Source organism: Chelonoidis abingdonii, chromosome 22, assembly GCF_003597395.2.
Source record: "Chelonoidis abingdonii isolate Lonesome George chromosome 22, CheloAbing_2.0, whole genome shotgun sequence".
Taxonomy (NCBI): domain Eukaryota; kingdom Metazoa; phylum Chordata; order Testudines; family Testudinidae; genus Chelonoidis; species Chelonoidis abingdonii.
In genome coordinates this window covers 12,247,464-12,268,247 of record NC_133790.1, presented here as the reverse complement: position 1 = coordinate 12,268,247, position 20,784 = coordinate 12,247,464, and the positions used below count along the sequence as shown (strand labels likewise).

At 42.6% G+C, this 20,784-nt stretch overlaps 1 protein-coding gene across 6 annotated transcripts in view; it reads left to right on the top strand.

Annotated features, from left to right (window-relative positions):
- Window positions 1-20,784, top strand: part of RIMBP2 (RIMS binding protein 2) — a 357,320-nt gene that overhangs the window by 295,964 nt on the left and 40,572 nt on the right. For all 6 annotated transcript variants that reach the window (XM_075059902.1, XM_075059901.1, XM_075059900.1 and 3 more), the window contains 4 exons: window positions 2,543-2,652; window positions 5,270-6,082; window positions 19,456-19,607; window positions 19,976-20,443. In XM_075059902.1, the coding sequence (XP_074916003.1) occupies window positions 2,543-2,652; window positions 5,270-6,082; window positions 19,456-19,607; window positions 19,976-20,443 (1,543 nt within the window). The remainder of the gene's footprint in view (window positions 1-2,542; window positions 2,653-5,269; window positions 6,083-19,455; window positions 19,608-19,975; window positions 20,444-20,784) is intronic.

Below are 20,784 nucleotides of genomic sequence, written 5' to 3'. Positions count from 1 at the left end.
ACACTGAGCTTTTGCACACTAAGGATAACTGTGTTGCTGTGGCTACAGCCCTCAGCATATAGGCTGTCACTCTGGTTTTATTGCTTGAATTTGTTTTAAATAGATTTTCATTTTTACCTTGTTCCCTTAAGACTGTCTGGGCAATCTTTCCACCATCAGGCTTCCATGAATGTTAATAAGCTGTTTATGGGAAGGCAGCACTTTGAAACAGTGGACAAGAAGCTTTCTGTTTCCCTTTTGTTGTCATACTCTGCAACATGGAGGGAAGGGATTGTAAAATCCTTTTCTCCAATATGCTGGTTATGTTCCCCATTTGAACATGAACTTATGCTGTGCTCTGCTGCTACTGTGTACAGCTCTCCTCCTAAAAGGCTTGCAGCACCATCTTGTTTTCTCCATGAGCAATATGGTCACCCTAACAAATCGATGACTGTTTAGGAGTTGGTAGTGATAATGCTAAACACAGAAATTCATGGTCTCTGCAAGGATTGAGTTCAGCTCCTCCTGCTGCAAAAGCAGAGCAGGGCTGGAAGGGGGTGGGGTCAGGGAAATTATTTTTATCATTTTATTTATGCACAGAGATGCATACTGTGGGGTGGGGTTTGAGGCCTGATGCAAAGCCCCCTTTGAAAGATATCCGTTGACTTCAGTAGACATTGTATTGGGCCCTTAATCCTGAAGTTCTGATGGATACAAAGGTATAAACTGTTCGCTGGCCTACTAAGAGCATAAGAATTTCAAGGAATTATTACAAGCATGATTATCCTTCATGGGTATTCAGCAGGACTTGCTAATTCATAATCTAGTACAAATATCTGATAAATGCTTTATGCCTTCTAAAAGCTTTTCTCTGAGTGTGAGTCAGACTTTGCTATAATTGATTGCTTTATGGAGAAGAGTAATTCATGAAAATAGCAGATCCTGATAGAGATGATTTAGGAAAAGACCCATATAAGGTTTTGTATAGTTGTTTTAAAATTCAGTAAAGACATAGGCTGGGATATTCAAAGGAGCGTAAAAGGATTAGTTAGGTAAATTATTTGGAAAGAGGTAAACAGTGAGGAGGCAAAGTTTACAGATGGTGCAAAACTACTCAAGGTAGTTAAATCCAAAGCAGACTGCGAAGAGTTACAGAAGGATCTCATAAAACTGGGTGACTGGGCAACATACTGGCAGATGAAATTTAGTGTTGATAAATGCAGAATAATGCAAATTGGAACACATAATCCCAACTGTACGTACAAAATGATGGGGTTTAAATTAGCTGTTACCGCTCAAGAAAGAGATTGTGGAAAGTTCTCTGAAAACATCTGCTCAATGTGCAACAGCAGTCATACAAACTGTACAGAATGTTAGGAACCATTGGGAAAGCAATAGATAAGAGAATAAATATCATAATGCCACTATATAAATCCATGCTATGCCCACAGCTTTAATACTGCATGCAGGTCTGGTTGGCCCATCTCAAAAAAGATAATGTTAAAATTAGAAAAAGTACAAAGAAGGGCAACAAAAATGATTAGGGGTCTGGAACAGCTTCCATAGGAGGAGAGATTAAAAAGACTGGGACTATTCATTTTAGAAAAGAGATTCAGGGGAAATATAATAGAGGTCTATAAAATCATGAGTGCTGTGGAGAAAGTGAATAAGGAAATGTTACTTTCCCCTTCACCTAACACAAGAACCAGGGATCACCTGATGAAATTAATAGGCAGCAGGTTTAAAACAAACAAAACAAAGTGCTTCTACACACAATGCACAGTCAACCTGTGGAACTCATTGCCAAATATTGTGAAGGCCAAAAATATAACTGAGTTCAAAAAAGAGTTAGATATGTTCATGGTGGATAGGTCCATCAATGGATCCCCATTGCTCTGGGTGTCCTTAGCCTCTGACTGCCAGATGCTGGGACTGAATGATTGCCCTGTTCTGTTTGTTATCTCTGAAGCATCTGGTGTTGGCCACTGTCATAGAATATCAGGGTTGGAAGGGACCTCAGGAGGTCATCTAATCCCACCCCCTGCTCAAAGCAGGACCAATCCCTAACTAAATCCCCAAATGGCTCCCTCAAGGACTGAGCTCATAACCCTGGGTTTAGCAGGCTGATGCTCAAACCACTGAGCTATCCCTACCCCTGGAGAAAGGAAACTGGCTGAGAGGGACCATTGGTCTGACCCAGTGTGACTGTTCTTATGTAAGCCCTGTGGGGTAGGGACCCTCTTTTTGTTCTGTGTATTCATTCCTAGCACAGTGGGATGCTGCTCCATGGCCAGGGCTCCTTGGTGCTATAGTAATACAAATAATAAATAACAACAATAATAATATAATATAATAATATATAAAGGTGACTCCACTCCCCTAGGCTCCCTTCTAAAATATGTGTTTCAAAAGGTGAGGCAAGAAGATGGGACTCTAGAGCTACTCTCATGTGCAGCCTTTAGAACTACATTCTGCTGTACGGTTATTATTCAGTGGTGTGTGGTTGTAACTCACTAAATACACTCATTGCCTGAATGAAGTTTCCATCTGTGCTTCACTGCAGTTACAACCCGTTTGATGGACCGAATGAAAATCCAGAAGCAGAGCTCCCCCTTACAGCAGGAAAATACCTCTATGTGTATGGAGACATGGATGAAGATGGCTTCTATGAAGGTTTTGTTTATTTATATCTTCTTATTAGTTTATGTTGATTTGAAACAATTTAACTCCCATTGTGAGTTATCTATGACCAAAATCAACTGATAAAGTCCCCCTATCATCATCCCTTTAATTAAGAGAATTTACGCACCAGCAAAGCAGCTCCTTCCACTAATTTGTGAGACTCCCTGAACCATCAGCATTTCCCATTTGGCAAGATTTGCGCTGACAAGAAAGCGTAGTGAGACTTCAGTTTTTGCCTCAAAGATCCTCGACTGTCCTCAAGCTGTGAATATTTGATTCCTCTAATCTATGTAGAATTTCCTCTTGCTAGACACTGATACAAAGTCATATTGGAACAAGGTGGCAAGTAGTGGTTTGATACAAGTAGATTAATGACTCCGGGAATACTGTTTTCTTTTCATTCACTTTCATTCTGAAGTTGCTCCCTGCGACATCGACTTCATATCTTATCTTTTTCACAGGCAGCTGCTCTTCATTTAAGCTGGTGTAGTCTTGAGCAGTGTGTCAGATATCAAACATCATTAGCACTCAATGGCTTTTCTGAACTGACAACTTAAGCAATACAAGAACAGTTCTTGTGACTTGTCTTGCAGAGCACTGCAGTGCATGCATAACTCGGCTCAGATAAATAGCCTCATTGGGTATGTCTACACTGTAATTCCAGGTTTAGTAGAACTCATGTTAGCAGAGTCTGGGTTTGTAACTCCAGTTAGAAATGGTTGAACACTTGTTTCCAACCTGGGGCTCCAACATCTACACTGTATTATGCAGGCCTGAGTCCAACAACCCATATCCCAGACTTCCTAGTGCCCCCCAGCCCATAGGATTGTGGGATACTTTCGTTGGACTCCCAGAGCATGAGAACAGTGGGGCTGCATCTACACTGCAAAGCAATAGGGTTTGAACTCTAAGTCCTGGCTTGACTCAGGCTCAGACCCACCACCTCCATGGGATCCAGGATCTGAGCCCGGGATTAGTGTGATTTGTGTGTAGACAGAAGGGAGGTTAGGCTTGAGCCTTAGTTTGAACCCTCGGCTTACATTGCTGTGTAAACATACTCATTGACTATAGTGGAATTGCTTATAAGGGAAATTATATACATGATTAAGTGTCCTACAAAACTGGGGCCTTGGTTTTTTTCATTTTTGCTTCCCATGACAAGGTATGTATGAGACAACACATGTTGACCCACTTTTTAACTTGCTTCCCTAATACCTACATTTAAGGCTGGGCATGTGTTTCATGAAGATTAACAATGATAAACCAGTTGATAAGTATTTCATTGTCTAAAAGTATCAAGTTTATTTGTACCTCAAATAACTCAATATTAGCTAGTGACAAATCAGTTTATTTGGTGGCCTAAATGAAAACTATAGACTTTTGCTAATACACATTTTGAACGCATGAAGACCCACCAATGTGCAGTATTTCACTAATGAAATCCACTTAGCAATCGCTGAGACATGCTCGTATACAAATATGACTACACATGCAATCAGGTGTCCCCATTGAAATGAATCCTTGTGGTCAAGGCACTGGACTGGGACTCAGGAGACCTAGGTTCAATTTCTGGCTCTGCCACAGACTCCCTGGGTGACTCGGGGTATGTCACTTAGTCTCTCGGTGCCATACTTACTCACCTCTAAAATAGGGATGATAATACAGCCTTTGTCTGTCTTGTCTATTTGGACTCTTAGCTCTTTTGGACAAGGATCGTCTCTTATTGTGTAATTCTACAATGCCTAGAGCCACGTGGTCCTGATCTCAGCTGAGGCCTCTCAGTGCTACTGAAAGACACAAAATAATAAATTCAGAGCAACTTCACAATATAAGAGATCAAATAATCCTGTTGATGTTGCTTGAATCCTGGGTTGTATTGTATGCCTGAGATTCTCATGGACTTCAGTGAAAGTGGTTAGCACATGGTTTAATTGTGTAACAGTAATGGGGTCTTTGTAATGTGAAGGACACTGCTATTGAACCTTCGGTGGAAGGTGAGGAGAGGCTACCTGCTTTAGTGTGCAGATTCCAGGCTGAGTGTATTTTGGGAATGGATATTAGCAGTAAGCTACTGTGTTTTATAACCACTTGGATCTGTCAGCTGGATCAGTAACTCAGCAGAACAAAACAGTTACAACCACTGAGGTCACTGTAGCAAGAGAACAAAGTGAGCAAAAGCAGAAAGTCAAAAAAGCATGAACAGAAAACGCCCCAACCTAGTCCTTTGATCGCTGTCTGAGAAAGCAGACTTTCCCAATCAGCCTCTTTAGGCACTTTTTCTGAACCTCTCTGCCAGGGAAGGGAGGACATCTGAGTTGCCATTAACCCATTGTTCACCAGGGACCTGTCAGTGCCTTGCAACCCCTTACAATGACCTGCAATGCAAAATATGGCTGCTTATACCTTTAAACAGGATTTTAATCAATAGCATAAGTTTGATTTAATTCATCTTCACCTAATAAAACTGATCTACAGTATTTCATATTATTTAATGTACTTCTTCAACCCAACACTACCAGAGGAGAGAGTCTTCTAGAAGACAGCGTGGCTGGTAGTATGAGAGGAATGTTCTTTTGTTAATGATATATGAGTTGTTCTGTCTCACCAGGTGAACTTCTAGATGGACAAAGAGGACTGGTCCCTTCAAACTTTGTGGATTTCGTTCAAGATAATGAGTCCCGTTTGTCAAGCACTGTAGGCAGCGAGCAAGATCAGAATTTTATCAACCATTCCGGTCATGCTTTGGAAGGAGATAGTCTATTGGAGCTCAATCCGCCAAGTCACATAGAGTCCAATGTAATCAACAATGGCACGGGAACTCTTGATATGAACATTGATGAAATTGGAGAAGACATTGTGCCTTATCCTAGAAAAATCACCCTTATTAAACAACTAGCCAAAAGTGTTATTGTGGGCTGGGAGCCACCAGTAGTGCCACCTGGATGGGGAACCATTAACAGCTACAATGTCCTGGTTGACAGAGAAATACGGATGAATGTGTCCTTTGGAAGCAGAACTAAAGCTCTTATAGAAAAACTTAACATTGCTACTTGCACATACCGAATATCAATTCAGAGCATTACGAGCAGGGGTAACTCAGATGAGCTACTGTGCACTTTGTTAGTTGGGAAGGATGTAATTGTAGCACCCTCTCATCTTAAGATGGACAACATAACCCAGATTTCTGCTGAGCTGTCCTGGCTTCCTACCAATAGTAATTACAGTCATGTGATCTTTCTGAATGAAGAAGAGTTTGACATTGTCAAGTCTGCTAGCTACAAGTACCAGTTTTTTAATTTGAAGCCCAACATGGCCTACAAGGTGAAGGTCATGGCAAAACCTCATCAGATGCCCTGGCAGCTTCCTCTGGAGCAACGGGAAAAAAAGGAAGCCTTTGTGGAATTTTCTACATTGCCAGCAGGTTTGATATTTTTTTTCCTGTCCCTTAACTTTGCAATTACAATTGCTCTAGAAATGCCAGGTGCACCAAGACTAGTCCAAATAAAACTCCTTCAGAGTCTAAGTTCTGAATCATCCTCATGCACCAAAATAGTAATGTAAAGCATTCCTTCCCATTGTTGTGTAATTAATTACTAGTATAGACCATGTTCCTGCATTTGGAGCTGCCTGTGTAGATTCAGTTGCAGCAAGCCTGTAGTTTGCCCTTGTTGTTAGAACACTGTGTGTACTGTCACATATTTCTCAGTCTCAACCTACTGAAAAGTCAGGAGGTTTCTATTAATAATGATCTAAAGTTGGGCTGATTCAATTGAACTTAATGGGTTTTAACTGATTTGTGATTTTAGAAATTGAAAATCAGACATTTATTAAGAAAATGCATTTTGCACATCTTAAGTAACAAACAAGAGCTGAGTGGCTTGCAGCAAAGTTCCTGAACCTCGGCATCTCAGTGTGATAATCACTTTTCTAATGAGATTTCTATCATGATACTAAAAATACTTCACTGCCAAGGCTGGTAAATTAGCATAATTGGCCTATGCCAAGTTGCATAATCCTGCATGTATTTGTGCCATGACTTCTGTGAGGGATTGGAGGAGAAGTAAATACTAACTGATAATACAGAGATCGTCATTTAAAAAAAATGGATAATAACATTTGAGCTGTTTTCTGCACCTACGGCTCTGGTTCAGACTGGTACAAAGCTCTTAGTAATTGAAAAATTCTTGTGATATTAGAATTACTGGGGTCTTGTCCATGAACATTTTCCTAACCCTAAGGCCTGATTCTGCAACTCTTACATGAAATAACACTTGCTCACCTTAGTGGTCCTGCTAATTGAGGTCTAAGAGCCCACAGTATTAAAATGTAGTAAACAATGTTTCATTTGATAGAATTCTAGAAATTAGAGATGGAAAAATCCTTTTAGGGCATTTCTATTTCATCCCTGTCCAGCTACTACAGCATTGTCCACCCCTCTGTCTAGAGACTGGGGTGTTTCAGGAAGATACCCCTGCCAGATCATAAATTAGAGACATCCAAGTTTATCATCATCACTGAACCTGTAAGTACTGTGTTCCCGTATGGCTATATGTTCATAGCCTGCTCAGAATAACCTCCCTGGGTTTCTAATTGATCTACCTATAGAAATGTAAATAGCTACCGATTTTCATGCCATTTTCTTTGTTTACAGTTAATAATATTTCTGTAGCACTTTTCAGCCGTAGATCTGAAAGCACTTTACAAAGGTGGGTCAGTATCTTTATTCTCACTGGGAAAATTGAAGCACAGAGATGCTAACTGTTTTCCAAGATCATGTGGCTAGTCAGCAGAAGCACAGGGAGTAGAACTTAATTCTCCTAACTCCTGTCTGGGACCCTGTCCACAGACACAACTTGAATGTTTAAAGCTAATAAATCTGACAGATTTTAAAAAGCCAGGTATAGTTGGTTGTGTTATTCCATGCTGTGTTTGATTACCAATGCTTGAGCGACATTATCAGACTTGCCCCAGCAACTGAAGGATACCAAGGAATGTTTCAGAAATGAAGTTGAAATGATGTAATGCAAAATGGTTTGTAAGGACGGTCACAGAATTGATGGTATGTGTGCCATGAGCAGCGGCACGATCCAGAGATCATCACCAATATCTGAAAGAATTCAAACACCTCACCAGAGAGGAACACAACTAATAAAGACAATGCAACAATCCACCTGCACTGCAATGCAGTTGCTTTCCTTTGTTCATCTACCTACTGGAAGGAACCATTTACAAGGAGAGGACTCCTCATCTACTCAGACTTTCAGAGGCTTGACTGCCTTAGATGCAGTTCAGAGAGATGGACTACATGTGGCTCATGGTGAGTGAAATTTCAGTCCAATGGCATATATTGTTCTATGATTTGATTGGCTGCCTGTTGTTGTTTTGCTGAAATCTTATCACTGGAGTCAATTCTGTCCACCACCCCCCCACATTCAGGCAGTTTATGTATAAGGAGACATGCAGGATAATAGCAGTACCCAGTAGGGAGCTAATAGGATTTTAACTCAACTGTTTTGAAAGTGCATTGGTTTATAACTTTGCACAAAAATATCCTCAGCCTAGGCATGAATTGTGTTGTAAGAAATGCAACTTTAAATCATTTTGGTAGTTTGTAAAGAGTAAAATAAAAGATAGCTTGGACTCTTTGGTCACTTCTAAAAACACTGGGCTTGATTTCCAGCCCCCCACAACCCTCCTGCAGTGAGTGTACTATGAACGCCCCTACGCCCACAGGGACAGCTGTGCTGGAATGTGAAATCACTGCTGTGGGAGGGCAGGTGGCAGTGCTGCCTGTACCTTGTGCGTGAGGGGAGGGGGACTGGCAGATGTAAATTTGTATATAGGCTCTACTGCACTGCTTTTTAAATTGTGTGGTGCACAGCCAGGGCAGGGGGAGGCTAACAGGAGGTGCAAGGTGGAGCTAGGGGCTGTTCAGGCAGGGCAGGCAGCAGGGAAAGTGAACAGTGTCACCCCAGTACTCGGTGGGGGTTGGGACAACCCAGTCTTGCCCATCCTAGGTGCTGCTCTTCATCTCTTTCCCTCCCTGACTGCTGGGGGCTCCCTGCTGGCTCTCCCTGCTGCTGCCCTGCCCTGATTCGGACACCTGGTCAGCAGCAGCCTCATGTAATTTACACCCTCTCGAGCCCATGAGAGCAAGTGGCTCTGGGCAGGGGGAATAGAGGGGCCAGAGTCCAGCCCCAGTTTGTTCCATGCTGCTGTGCCATGGGTTTTCTTCGGGGATGGAGCCAGCTGGATCCTGCCACCGCCTTAGAAGTGAACTGTCAGCTCCCCTTGTTGAGTCACTTTGTGCCCCAGATGGGCTGATTATGTGACTCCCAAAGAGAAATGAGGTGCAGCAAAAAAAGCTGGGGAACCTCTGCTCTACAGGAGCCAGCAGAGGCTGTCCAGGTGATGCTCTGAATCAGTACATCTGGGTGCCGAGACCCCTCCCTGGCTGACTATCATAGTGAGTTACATACTATGGACCATATCATGGCATCATACTGGCACAGGATTTCTGCTTCTAAGTGTGTGACATCATCCAACCCTCCTCTGCACATGTGCATAAATTCCATTGACATTACTGGTGGTAACACAGACATACACTCCCAAGGGGGAATTGTTACTTCTGTATGTGGTGCATTGCAAGCCCTATTAATGGAGAAATAGTTTCAGGTTCAACTCTGAATCATTTTGCTGTGTGAGTTCAAGTCATGCTCTCAGCATTATTTGTATTTTATATGCTGAACATGAACAGCAGAAAGTGCTGCTTAATCGTATAGGTCCAAATCCCGAGGGCCTTCATTGGCCTTTACTCTCTTACTAAGGCAAATTTCTGTTGAAATGTAGGAATTTGCCTGAGAGCTGATCTACAGTGAAAATTGACAGCGACGTAGCTATGCCTCCCAATCCACACCCCTGAGAAACACAGCTATATTGACCTAAGCCCTGGTGTAGACAGCTATAGGTCAACAGAGGAATTCTCCCATTGACCTAGCTACTGACTCTGAGGGAGGTGGATTAACTATAGCAACAGGAGAACCCCTCCCATTGCTGCAGTGAGAGTCTATACTGAAGCGCTACAGCAGCGCTGCATCCGTGGTGCTGTAGTGGTTTAAGTGTAGACATATGCTAAGTAAGGATGGGGTCAGAATGAAGGATCTGAGGAGAGTTAGCCCGCAGATATCCCCATACCATTTTTTCTACAGCAGTAGCTGAGTACAGTCCATTTCTTTAGAAATCTGAAGTGTTCCCATTATTTCTCTTTTCATCATAAATAACAGTGAAAGAAGAGAAGGTAGCTTGACCATTCACCCACAAAACACAGCAAGGAAGAAGACAGTACACATTGAAGAGACCCACTTAGAGACAACTTCCCAGTCCCAAACGCTATACAAACCTAGCCAAATAAGCATGCTGTGATGGTGCCTATAAATATGGTATTTTCAATAACCAAGAAGAGTAAATTGCAGCAAGGAGAAGAAACCAATGGCATGTGACGCTTAGGGTGGTATGCAACAAAATGGAAAATGTCAGAATGGAAGGTTTGCGCATTCCATCCTATTGTCCAACATCTCTGAAATTATATGGACTGTAGTTCACTGGGCCTGATCCTGCATGGCATCAGTTGAAGTCATTGAATGGGAATCGGATAAGGCCAGTCAGTGAGTAGGGGGCCTCATCAGTATTTACCAACCCTTCCACACCTGAGAGATGTTTTTTGTGAAAATGGTCACCAAAAATTCACTATAGTCAGTGCTGACAACACTATGTAACCTGCTCTAAGCCCGGGTAGCTCTTTGTCTCCCCCTAGTGGCTAGATCATGTAGAGTGATTTCAGGCAGCTATTGCATAGGAACTAACAGGCAGCAAAAACTCATGCTTTGAGATCCACGTGCCCCAGGGTCAGCTGATAACAGCTGATAACCCAGCCAGGGGTATTGTTGCAAATCCAAGTCAGTTTCTGATTGTTTCACAGTCTAGTAAAATTATCCATGATGAACAGCTAACAGTTTCAAGTATCAGCACGGTAGCCGTGTTCGTCTGGATCTGTCACAGCTAACAGTTTAGTTCTTGAATTTCAGCATTATAGATATTGAAACAAAGGGAGATATGTCTTGAAATAAGGGGCAGAAATAGAAGTTAAAATTACAGCATGTTCCATATTTTTCTCTTGCAGGTATTATCAGATGTAAGCAACCATGTTTTCCTGCTTCTAAACCCCAGGTAAAAGGAGGAGAAAGCGAACATGGATGGAAAGAACGTCAGATGTCTTAATAGGGCTGTTCTTACCATCTTATATGTACAGATTCACTCTGTGACCCTGGACTGTTCCCCCAGCTAAACCACAACCTTATGATCTATCGTGTTAAGGAACGTACTTCAAAGGTTATTTTAAAAGATGCTGAGAAAGTAATAAAGATAGTTTGTCTGAAGGGCACATTGTTATTATGCTGCTTTGACGAAAGATGCATATGGGTGAGTAGGTGTCCCAAGGTCTAGTGGTTGCCATAGCAAATGTCAGCTTTAGTAGACATTACAGAGTGAAGCACAGCATAAATGACCACAGGCAGCTGTTAACTTTCATGCTGGCATTTTCCAAAGGGCTTCAAAGGGGCCTACAGGTGAATAAATGGGGTTACTTTCTTTGAAGGCTGGAAAGCCTCATGCTCTCCTGCCCTGATCAGTAGTGTGTACCCTCTCTGGAGAAAACTGCTTGTACTAAAAAAAGGTGGGGGAGAGTGCTATGTGAATTCTGAGCAAGTTGAACAAGGCAACCAGCCATGTTCCAGAGCAGTAGAGGGCAACTGCCTTAAAAATACAGGCCCAAGAGAGGCTGCCCCTCACTGATTCCGCTCACAGCACAAAAAGTCATATGTTTGCATGATTAATACTTGAAAACACACATCCTTTTTATCTGATCAACAGCTTTTTAAGTGACTGGTTAGTGCTGTGAAGGTTGGTCTTTAGTTCTTGGTCCACCAGAGCACTTCAGCATGTGCTTAAATTTAAACACTGATTGGTCCCTTGCGCCCTCCCCCCCTTTAATTTAAACCTTTGGCTGGATCTTTTGAAGTCTCTTGCTCCTCTTTAGCTGCCTGCCCCACCTCTCTCCCTGTCATCGTAGTATAGGAACTGTGTTTTTAGGATGTCTGGTCTGACCAATCACCTATTTTAGGTTCAAGAAGGAATTTTTCCATTGGGGCCAAACTGGCAGAGATCTGGTGGGTTTTTTCACCTGTCGGCATCTAGGAGGTGCAATTAGGTTAAACCGGAGTAGGATTTAGGCATTAGTCATCTATGTTAATGTTTAGTTCATCGCAACTTGCAGCCAGTGTCCATTGCAGATGAAAGGCGAGAGGGCCAGTTCCCAGAACTAAGACCCCTGGAATTCTGTTGGTGGGCCTTGAGCCTGTGGGAGAAGGAGAGACCTGAAGTCTTCACAGACCAAGGTCCCTCTTTGGTATCCTCTGTCCCCCTCACCAGGCAAAAGGTGAGAGGATTCAGAAAAGTAACCTTAATCATTGGGATGGGCTCAGGAGAGTCTATCCTGAGTTATAAGTTATATGATGGGAGCCCTGTAACTCCTGCATTGGGCTCACATAAATGCCTGGTATGTGAGAATTGGAGGAGATGGGGTAGCTAGCATCCCTTCTCAGTATTAACTTAATAAAGTTACGATCTGCTGCTTTAACCCATCCCTCAGTCACTGGCATGTCCTGATCAGTAAACGCCTGCCGCAAATATTTGTTGTCACTCATATGTATTTTATATCATTCCATTGTTTCATCTCCTCTCCTAGTGCCTTTGTTTAGTGGATTAAGCTCTTTGAAAGTGTTGATGTTAAGTTAAAATAAATAAAAGAAGCCCCAGAATGCTCATCATTGTCCCTTAAAATGAATTGCCACAGTGCTTTGATGCTGACCATGGAACTGCTCAGTAACAAATGTTCCCAGGGAAAACTGCTCTTAATTTTAGCAATGAATTTATTAGCGTAATCAGTCATTCACATGAAATTAGGTACAATATAAAAACTCAAGAAACCAGCTTCTGAAGATATTACAATGTGGTACATGTACTTTAATAGCTGTGTGACATGGCTAAGCATAATTAACGATTGGTTTTATCAGGGCACTAGCTGAATTGTTTTAGATTGACAAGCTCCTGTATAGGCAGAAGTTGCACACATTGCCTTGTGCTTAATTCAGCCACTCTTTATACTTTGATTCTCCATTTAGTTTGATCAAAACTTCAGGAAGCAGTTCATTGGTTTTAAAAGATAGCACTATTTTCATCACTTTTAGCAAATATTATTGTGTAATTCAATTAGTAGCTAAAGAAAGTTGCCATTTAATTAATAGAGAAGGACAAAATTCTGAATGAGATTGGAGGGATTGGCAGAGAGGGAAACAAGACCAAGGAAATATCTGTGATAGTGAAGATATCCAGAGATGGACAGTGGAAAACAACTGGAGATTTGGAAAGATGTCCTCGTGAGAAGAGATTGAAAAGATTGGAACTGTTTTATCTAGAGAGGAACAGTTAAGAGGTGATATGATAGAGGTATCCAGAATGGTGATTGATATAGAGCAGATAAATTGGGCATTCCTATCTACCCTTTCTTTTAATACAAGAACAGCCCATGAAACTGAAAGGTTATTTAAAACAAACAAAAGGAAATAATGGTGTTGCTTTTGGATTATTTTTGTATATACACAACACATAATCAGCTGGTGGGGCTCACTGCCACAAGCTGACACTGAGGCCAAAGGTTTAGCTGGATTTTAAAAGGAATTAGACATTTGTATGAGGCCTCATACACAAACACACATGATGCAGCAAAAGCTAGCCACTTGCTGTCTTGAACTAGGGAGAAATATCTGCTATGGGAATCGAGGATATTTTGTTTCCTGTACTTTTCACCTTCTCCCTTTGCAAAGACCTTGAAAAAGTGTTGATTTAATTGATTTTTCTATTTTGACAAGAAGGTGAAACTGTAGCATAAACTGTAATGGAAATAAAAAGAGAACTGCAAAAATAATGCAACAGTTTTAAATCGGAGACAAACCAAGATGCTTATTCAGTAAGTTTCTGAAGTTACTGCAAGCGTCATGCACTTTCCCTGATCACCCACATTAAATATCAGTGAAGCATCCCTGGTGATCCACTAGCACTTGCATAACCATGGAAAATATCCTTTTTGGTTTATGTACTTGCTGGCGAGATGGGTTGGTGCTAGAATAAAGATGTCCATCCTATCTATCATCCCACTACAGTTGGGAACCCCATTGCTTCAAATCCCCTTCTGCTATCTCCTGCCAACTGTTAAGAGTCACACTTGTGTGCAACAGATGATGTTTACTGGCCTTGCACATTTGAATGACAACGGTTCCCACTGTGGGTTTTTCAAACTGCTGATTTGATAGCAATCCAGCATGATCACCGCTTGCTTTCCACTGTCAATGCAGCTCTCTTTCTGGTGTCCCTGCGCTGAAGGACTGGGGCAAGCTCGGCACGCAGATCCAGGAATTTGGCCTTTCACATCTGGAAGTTCTGCAACCTCTGCTCATCATCCCAAATCTGCATTGTCATGTGATCCCATCACGCAGTGCTCATTTCTTGGACCCAGAAGCACCTGTCCACTATGTGGAATTAATCTGTGAATGCCCCCAACAACATGACACTTTTATTCGCTGTCTTCATCATCCATTCCTTGTCCTCTGGCAACTCGTCTTCATCACCAGAACACTGGTTGTAATGGTAGTTGTTGAAGTTCTGCAGATACAGGGGAATCATATTTCCTGTACAAGGAACAGACATGAGAATTGGACTAAGCTGTGCAGAGTCCAGAGAGATAGCGAGGATAAAAAGCAGTGCATGAAACTGGGAAGTTTTAAAAAGTCACAAAAATGATGGGCTAGAATAAATATGATGGGATGGAGAAAGTGGCATTGTGGGAACTTCACCCGCAGTTTCCAGAAATCCCTGGGTGAATTGCTAGTATCCTACAAAGCACTGCAAAAATCTCCCACAAGGCATTGCACCGGACTGGGATACCTACCCATGATGCACCACATCTTCTGTTGATGCAACAAGTTATTGTAAGGTGCTGTGCAGCATCAGTGCAAGCTGCCAAGTGTATGGGCTCAAGTGACATGCAGCTGCTGATTTTTGTAAGCTGACAGAATGTCAGATTACCACACTTTGTAGTGTAGAAAGAGCCATAGGGACATGCTTAACTTTAAGCATGAGTGTAATCCTTTTGAAGTCTGGGATTACAGACATGCTTAAATTAGCCAGAGGCTTAAGTACTTTGCTGAATCAGGACCATGGAAAACTTAGAACATGCAACCTATTGTAGTTGAGTCTTGATGTCTGTTACCTGTTACATGAGCCCTTCAGTTTTAAAAGTTGATCATTCACCAACTCATCCATACCCCAGATTGATTTGGCTGACTCATTCTCGCCAGTCTGATGGAACCAGTTTAATATCTTACGCACTGATGTGGTGACTAGCTCCCTGATTTTCATGTGCTGGGTACTCCCATTTCACAAAAACTTCTTGTGGAGTTATAAGTGCGCCTCTTAAAAGAATGCCCTGGAGGTATAAATTCTGTGGTGTTTGTATTAGGGCCTGTGAGGTTATTAAATATACTTAGCCTAGATGACGCTCTCATAAACCACATGTTCCTCAGCCTTTTGCAAACACAGCAATTATGATTATACTTACAGTTAAAGACAAAGCCCTACAAAGTGGTCATTTAAAACTCAGGTTTCATGACTGACTGCCGTCTGCATGGAGAGAGCCTTTGCTATGAATTAGTACAAGTCTCAAGAGGTTCTTTGGGTTGTGATGGACTGACATGAAAACTGGACAGCTCTCCTTTGCCTTGCTGGCTGAGGCTTAAGGAATTGACTTGCACTGGAGGAGCTGAAATAGTCACTGCATCTTTCAGCAAAAAAATTTCCTATTCCCCTCTCCTCTCCTCAGCCGTGGTTTCCTGCGAACTGGAAGGTTGACTTGCACTTGGACTTTGCTCACAGGAGCACTACAAGCAAGCCCCGTTGTAGTCAGAGAACCACCTTGTTAACCAAAAACACAGGAGAAAAGATGCAGCATGGATCATGCCACATTTATTTTTACAAGGGTGGGAGTGAGATGAGGGGCTGTTAGTTCGTTCTGACCTTACCTAAGCAAAGCCCTCCTCCTGCCTATAATGGCTAAACTGTAACGAAATGGCTGCAGTGTACTGATGCCCTTAGAGGATAGAACTTGGTAACATCGATGGCCCTGTTGGCTTCTTGCCAGCTTCCTAAGACCCATGCTTTATGTAGTTTACAGCTTCATCATTTTCTTTTCTCTAAAAACAAACGCCCACAGTAACAATATGTGCTGGTTCTTCTGTTGCCCTTGATAGATGAATTGAAATTGGTTGTGCTAAGTTCTATGGCAAAAAAAAAAGAAATCTGCAACTGTTCTGCTGTGTCCTCCACCAACCATTCCAGAAAGATGGGAGTGGCCGCAGGTCACCCCCGCTTTGAAAGCTTTTTAACGTGCTAAACTTACTAGGATTTGACAATTAAATTAACACAACAGGCTATATGAAATATACATGAACTGATAATCTCCAAGATATTTTTACTTTGGGTTTCCAGCCCACATGGGTCTATTTATAGTAGGTTCAATAGTGTGTTTGAATTAGGGATGTACTGAACATGCTATAGGTTAATGTATTTTCAGTGCCTTAAAAGGCTGAGTTTTGGTTTAATTTGTTTTTCCAGTGCAGCGTGGAGGCTTTGAGCCTCATTCTTATTTACACTGAGGCCCCTTCCTGCCACACTGCTGGAGAGAACTAAGGTTATGTTGACTTTTATGGCCCCTTTGCACAGTGTGAATGAGAATGTGGCCCTTTGACTGGCTCACAGTCAAGCTGAGGAGTGGGAAGTTGTGGAGCTGATTTTACCTTGGAGGCTGGAGGCATTTGGACAGGCAGAATGCTTCTGTGGAAAAATGCTCAGGGGCAGATCTTACACCTACTTTTTGAGGTGTAGCAACAGCTCCACTCAGTGTGGTGGTAGAGGGGTCAAGCCCCAATCCACTAACGCCTCCTTGTGGGCACAGAGCGTGTTAACATTTCCCTTGAACTCAGGGAAGGCAAACAGCAGGATTCAGCCTGCCCCTTTAATCCCCTTTGGCCCCTCCAATACACAGCCTTTCACAAGGGGAAATTACAGTCTGTCCCCAGCCATAATCTATCCCATCCTTTATAAAGCCATAGCCCCATGTCCTTGGATTTGACTGGCATTCTGTGTGTCTCTTGACACAAGCTTTCTTCTGGATTTCTGCATTCACCCTTGTTGTTGTTTTCTCTACAAATGGAACCACGATTGTGTCCAAAATGGCAAGGTAATATTAAAAGTTATTCTCTGCATAATAAAAATGACAGTAAGTAGCATATATATTTTTTTTAAAATGAAGCTGTATTCTGTAAGGGGTATTACTCAAGGGATTTCTGCAGGCAAAGGACACCCATATTGTATTTTTCTCAGCAAGACGCGATCTGATACAGTGCATGGTGCTTCTGAATTTCATGCAATAGCTGGTTAGAAATGTTTTCCTGTCCTCCTCCCTTGCAGCCCTCCCACAATACTCAGTAAGCGGAAAAGAAATTAGTAATATTTGCAGTAAGATGGTGTCTAATATAGGCACTATCCCAGCCCTTCCTTGCAGCAGCCTTCCAGGTATCACCGATGCAGAACAAAGGACATGTTATAATGTACAGTAGAACCTCAGAGTTAAGAACACCAGAGTTATGAACTGACCGGTCAACTGCACACCTGATTTAGAACTGGAAGTATGCAATCAGGCAGCAGTAGAGACCAAAAAAAAAAAGCAAATACAGTACAGTGTTAGCGTAAACTGCTAAAGAACAGGGAAAGCAACCTTTTTTTTTTTTGCATAGTAAAGTTTCAAAACTTTATTAAGTCAATGTTCTGTTGTAAACTTTTGAAGGAAGACCCATAATGTTTTGTTCGGAGTTACAAACATTTCAGAGTTACAAACAACGCCCATTCCCAAGGTGTTCCTAATGCTGAGGCTCTACTGTACCACAAACACTAGGGTAAATCACCTGGGCGATTTGTTTCTGCTGGTAATTAAACTAACACTAGTTTACTGCTGATCTTGCGAAGGGTAAGGTGGGGTGAGATGAGGAAACAGCTGTGTACCAGCCTCACTGTTCAGAGCACTGCTGAAATGGGTCCGTTTCATTGTAATTTTGTTGTATTTAGCAAATATCTCAAGAAAATTCTGGTCTGCAGGGGGCCTGGTTCATTTTCTACACCAGCACCACCTCCTCATGTGCTGCTTCTACTGGTGGTGCTTTGAAATTTCAAAATCAGCTCCCAGTACTCAGTGTTCTGTACTGATCTGTGTCTCAAAGGCATGGCCAGAGGTAGTCTGTAGCCAATTGTAACAGGTTTTCATACACATTGTGACAAAGTTCCTCCTTTACCTTGGTGGGTCTTGCACTTATTGGCGGATTTGCTCACCTCAGTGATCTTCCCCTCTTGTGGAACCCACAGTCTGCGTCAGCTCCTCCTGTGTCTGATCAGGAGTTGGGAGGTTTGGGGGGAACCCGGGCCCGCCCTCTACTCCGGGTTCCAGCCCAGGGCCCTGTGGATCGCAGCTGTCTATAGTGCCTCCTGTAACAGCTGCATGACAGCTACAACTCCCTGGGCTACTTCCCCATGGCCTCCTCCAAACACCTTCTTTATCCTCACCACAGGACCTTCCTCCTGGTGTCTGATAACGCTTGTCCTCCTCAATCCTCCAGCAGTACACTCTCTCACTCTCAGCTCCTTGCCTTCTTGCTCCCAGCTCCTCACACACGCTCCTTCTCCTCTGGCTCCTCCCTGCCTGACTAGAGTGAGCTCCTTTTTAAACCCAGGTGCCCTGATTAGCCTGCCTTGATTGGCTGCAGGTGTTCTAATCAATGTAGCTATCTCCACTGCCTTCTAGAAAGATCTTAATTGGCCCCAGGTGCCTTGATTAACCTGGAGCAACTGCCATTTGGTTACCATGGTACTAGGGATTTGTTTAGCCTGGGACTAACATACCTGTTCCTCAGTACTTTACAGTAGCCATCTGGCCTTGCCCCATCACAACACTAATGTGGCTCCTTGACAGTTCTCCCACCCCCTTTTATATTTACCTCTCCCCACATTCAAAAGAATTGAAGCATTTGTACAAGAGCTAGGGGAAAGGTAAATACAGGACGAGAAACAATGTATTTCCCTTTCCGTTTTGTGATTAAAATAACCTAGAGGGAGCAGAGTCTGGTAAGTAGATCACTAGGCTGAGAGGCAGAAGATCCTAGGTTCAATTCGTGACCTGCTCTGGGATCTGGGTAAGTTGCATGACATCTCAGTGCTCTAGTTTTCCCTTCTGTAAAATGGGGCTAGTGATATTTAGCTCTCCTTTGTTAAAGTGCTTTGAGAATCATGGACCCAAATTAAAAGTGATGGATTTGACCCATATATTTTCCTAATTATTATAAAAAAAAAAAAGCAAGGAAAGCATGTCTGGCTAACAAACTCAATACAAACCTCTCCCACGGTTCAAGGTGCGAGGAAAATTAGCCCTGTTATGTATGAAAATGTATCTTCCCTATATGCAGACAGGGTGATAAGTCCGCAGTCCTCAAGAATCACAGCAGACTTTGAAGTGGTCTGTCTAGTTTAAAGCATGAAATGTAAAATCATTGAATGGTAAACAAGGCTTTTGTTTTCTAGGTCCTCCAGCTCCACCTCAAGATATTACCATACAGGCTGGATCCACACCAGCTACTATACAGGTGTCCTGGAAACCACCAACCCTTACATCCACAGGGACCTCCAACGGAGCAAATGTTACTGGCTATGGTGTTTATGCAAAAGGCCAAAGGGTAAGCTTTCTTTTACTTGTTACAGTGGTCAGCAGCTATAGATGTGCAGTTAGCTTAGCAGGTAAAGGCAGCAGTTCGTGGTTTGCCAAGTTGTTCTGGGTTTCACTGCAGCTATTTTGTCACTTCATTATTTGCCTAGTTTGTAAGCTGGCGATGGAGTTCCTGTATGTAAACTCATCAGGAAGACATAGCTCTTCAGACAAGCCTAACTGAAGTGTTACAGCTAATTGGTGCAAATTGATACAGCCCTGCAGTGCTGATTATTGCAGCCAACAGGCAACGCTTTGCAAGAGCATAGGAAGCCTTTCATGGTGGCAATGGGAGGAAATGTCTTTTCACACTTTTAAGATGCGTGTTTATGTGTTCAGGTGGCAGAGGTGATCTTTCCAACAGCAGAGAACACCTTCGTGGAGCTAATGAGAATACGGAATGTAGAAGCTAAGGAAGTTACTGTGAGAACACTTTCTGCACAAGGGGAATCTGTGGACTCTTGCATTGCTGCCATTCCACCTGACCTATTGGTGCCTCCAATCCCTCACCCTCGGACTGCTCCCAAATCAAAGCCATTAGCAAGTGCCGGGGCCCCAGATACCAAAGATGAACATTTAGGTCCACGTTTAAAAATGGATGAGTCGTGGGAGCAGACTCGTTCAGCATCCCCCATTCATGGACACACATTGGAGCCTCCTGCCCCCAACTTTCAAAGCCTGCTTCAGGGAAGGAGGTCTCCCTCGCCTAATCGAATACTCCCTCAGCCACAAGGCACACCCGTCCCGAACACTGTTGCTAAAGCCATGGCAAGAGAAGCTGCCCAGCGAGTTGCAGAGAACAACAGGGTAAGGCAAGCTCTTTCTTACACCCTGTCATATAGAGAGGCTTGGTTGCAAATCATTTAGGGAGGAAAAAAGAGTTTTAAAAGGTAGATCACCTTTTATATTAAAGTTCCATTTATAAATACTTTATAAAGGGTTAATAACTGATTAATAAAAAGTTAATCAATTGTTGTAGAGTCCATTAGGTTTGTAGGTTATTTAGGGGAAACAAGCAAATACAGTACAGTACTGTGTTAAAAGTAAACTGCTAAAGAAAAGGGAACACAACATTTTTCTTCTGCACAGTAAAGTTTCAAAACGTTATTAAGTCAATGTTCAGTTGTAAACTTTTTAAGGAACAGCCA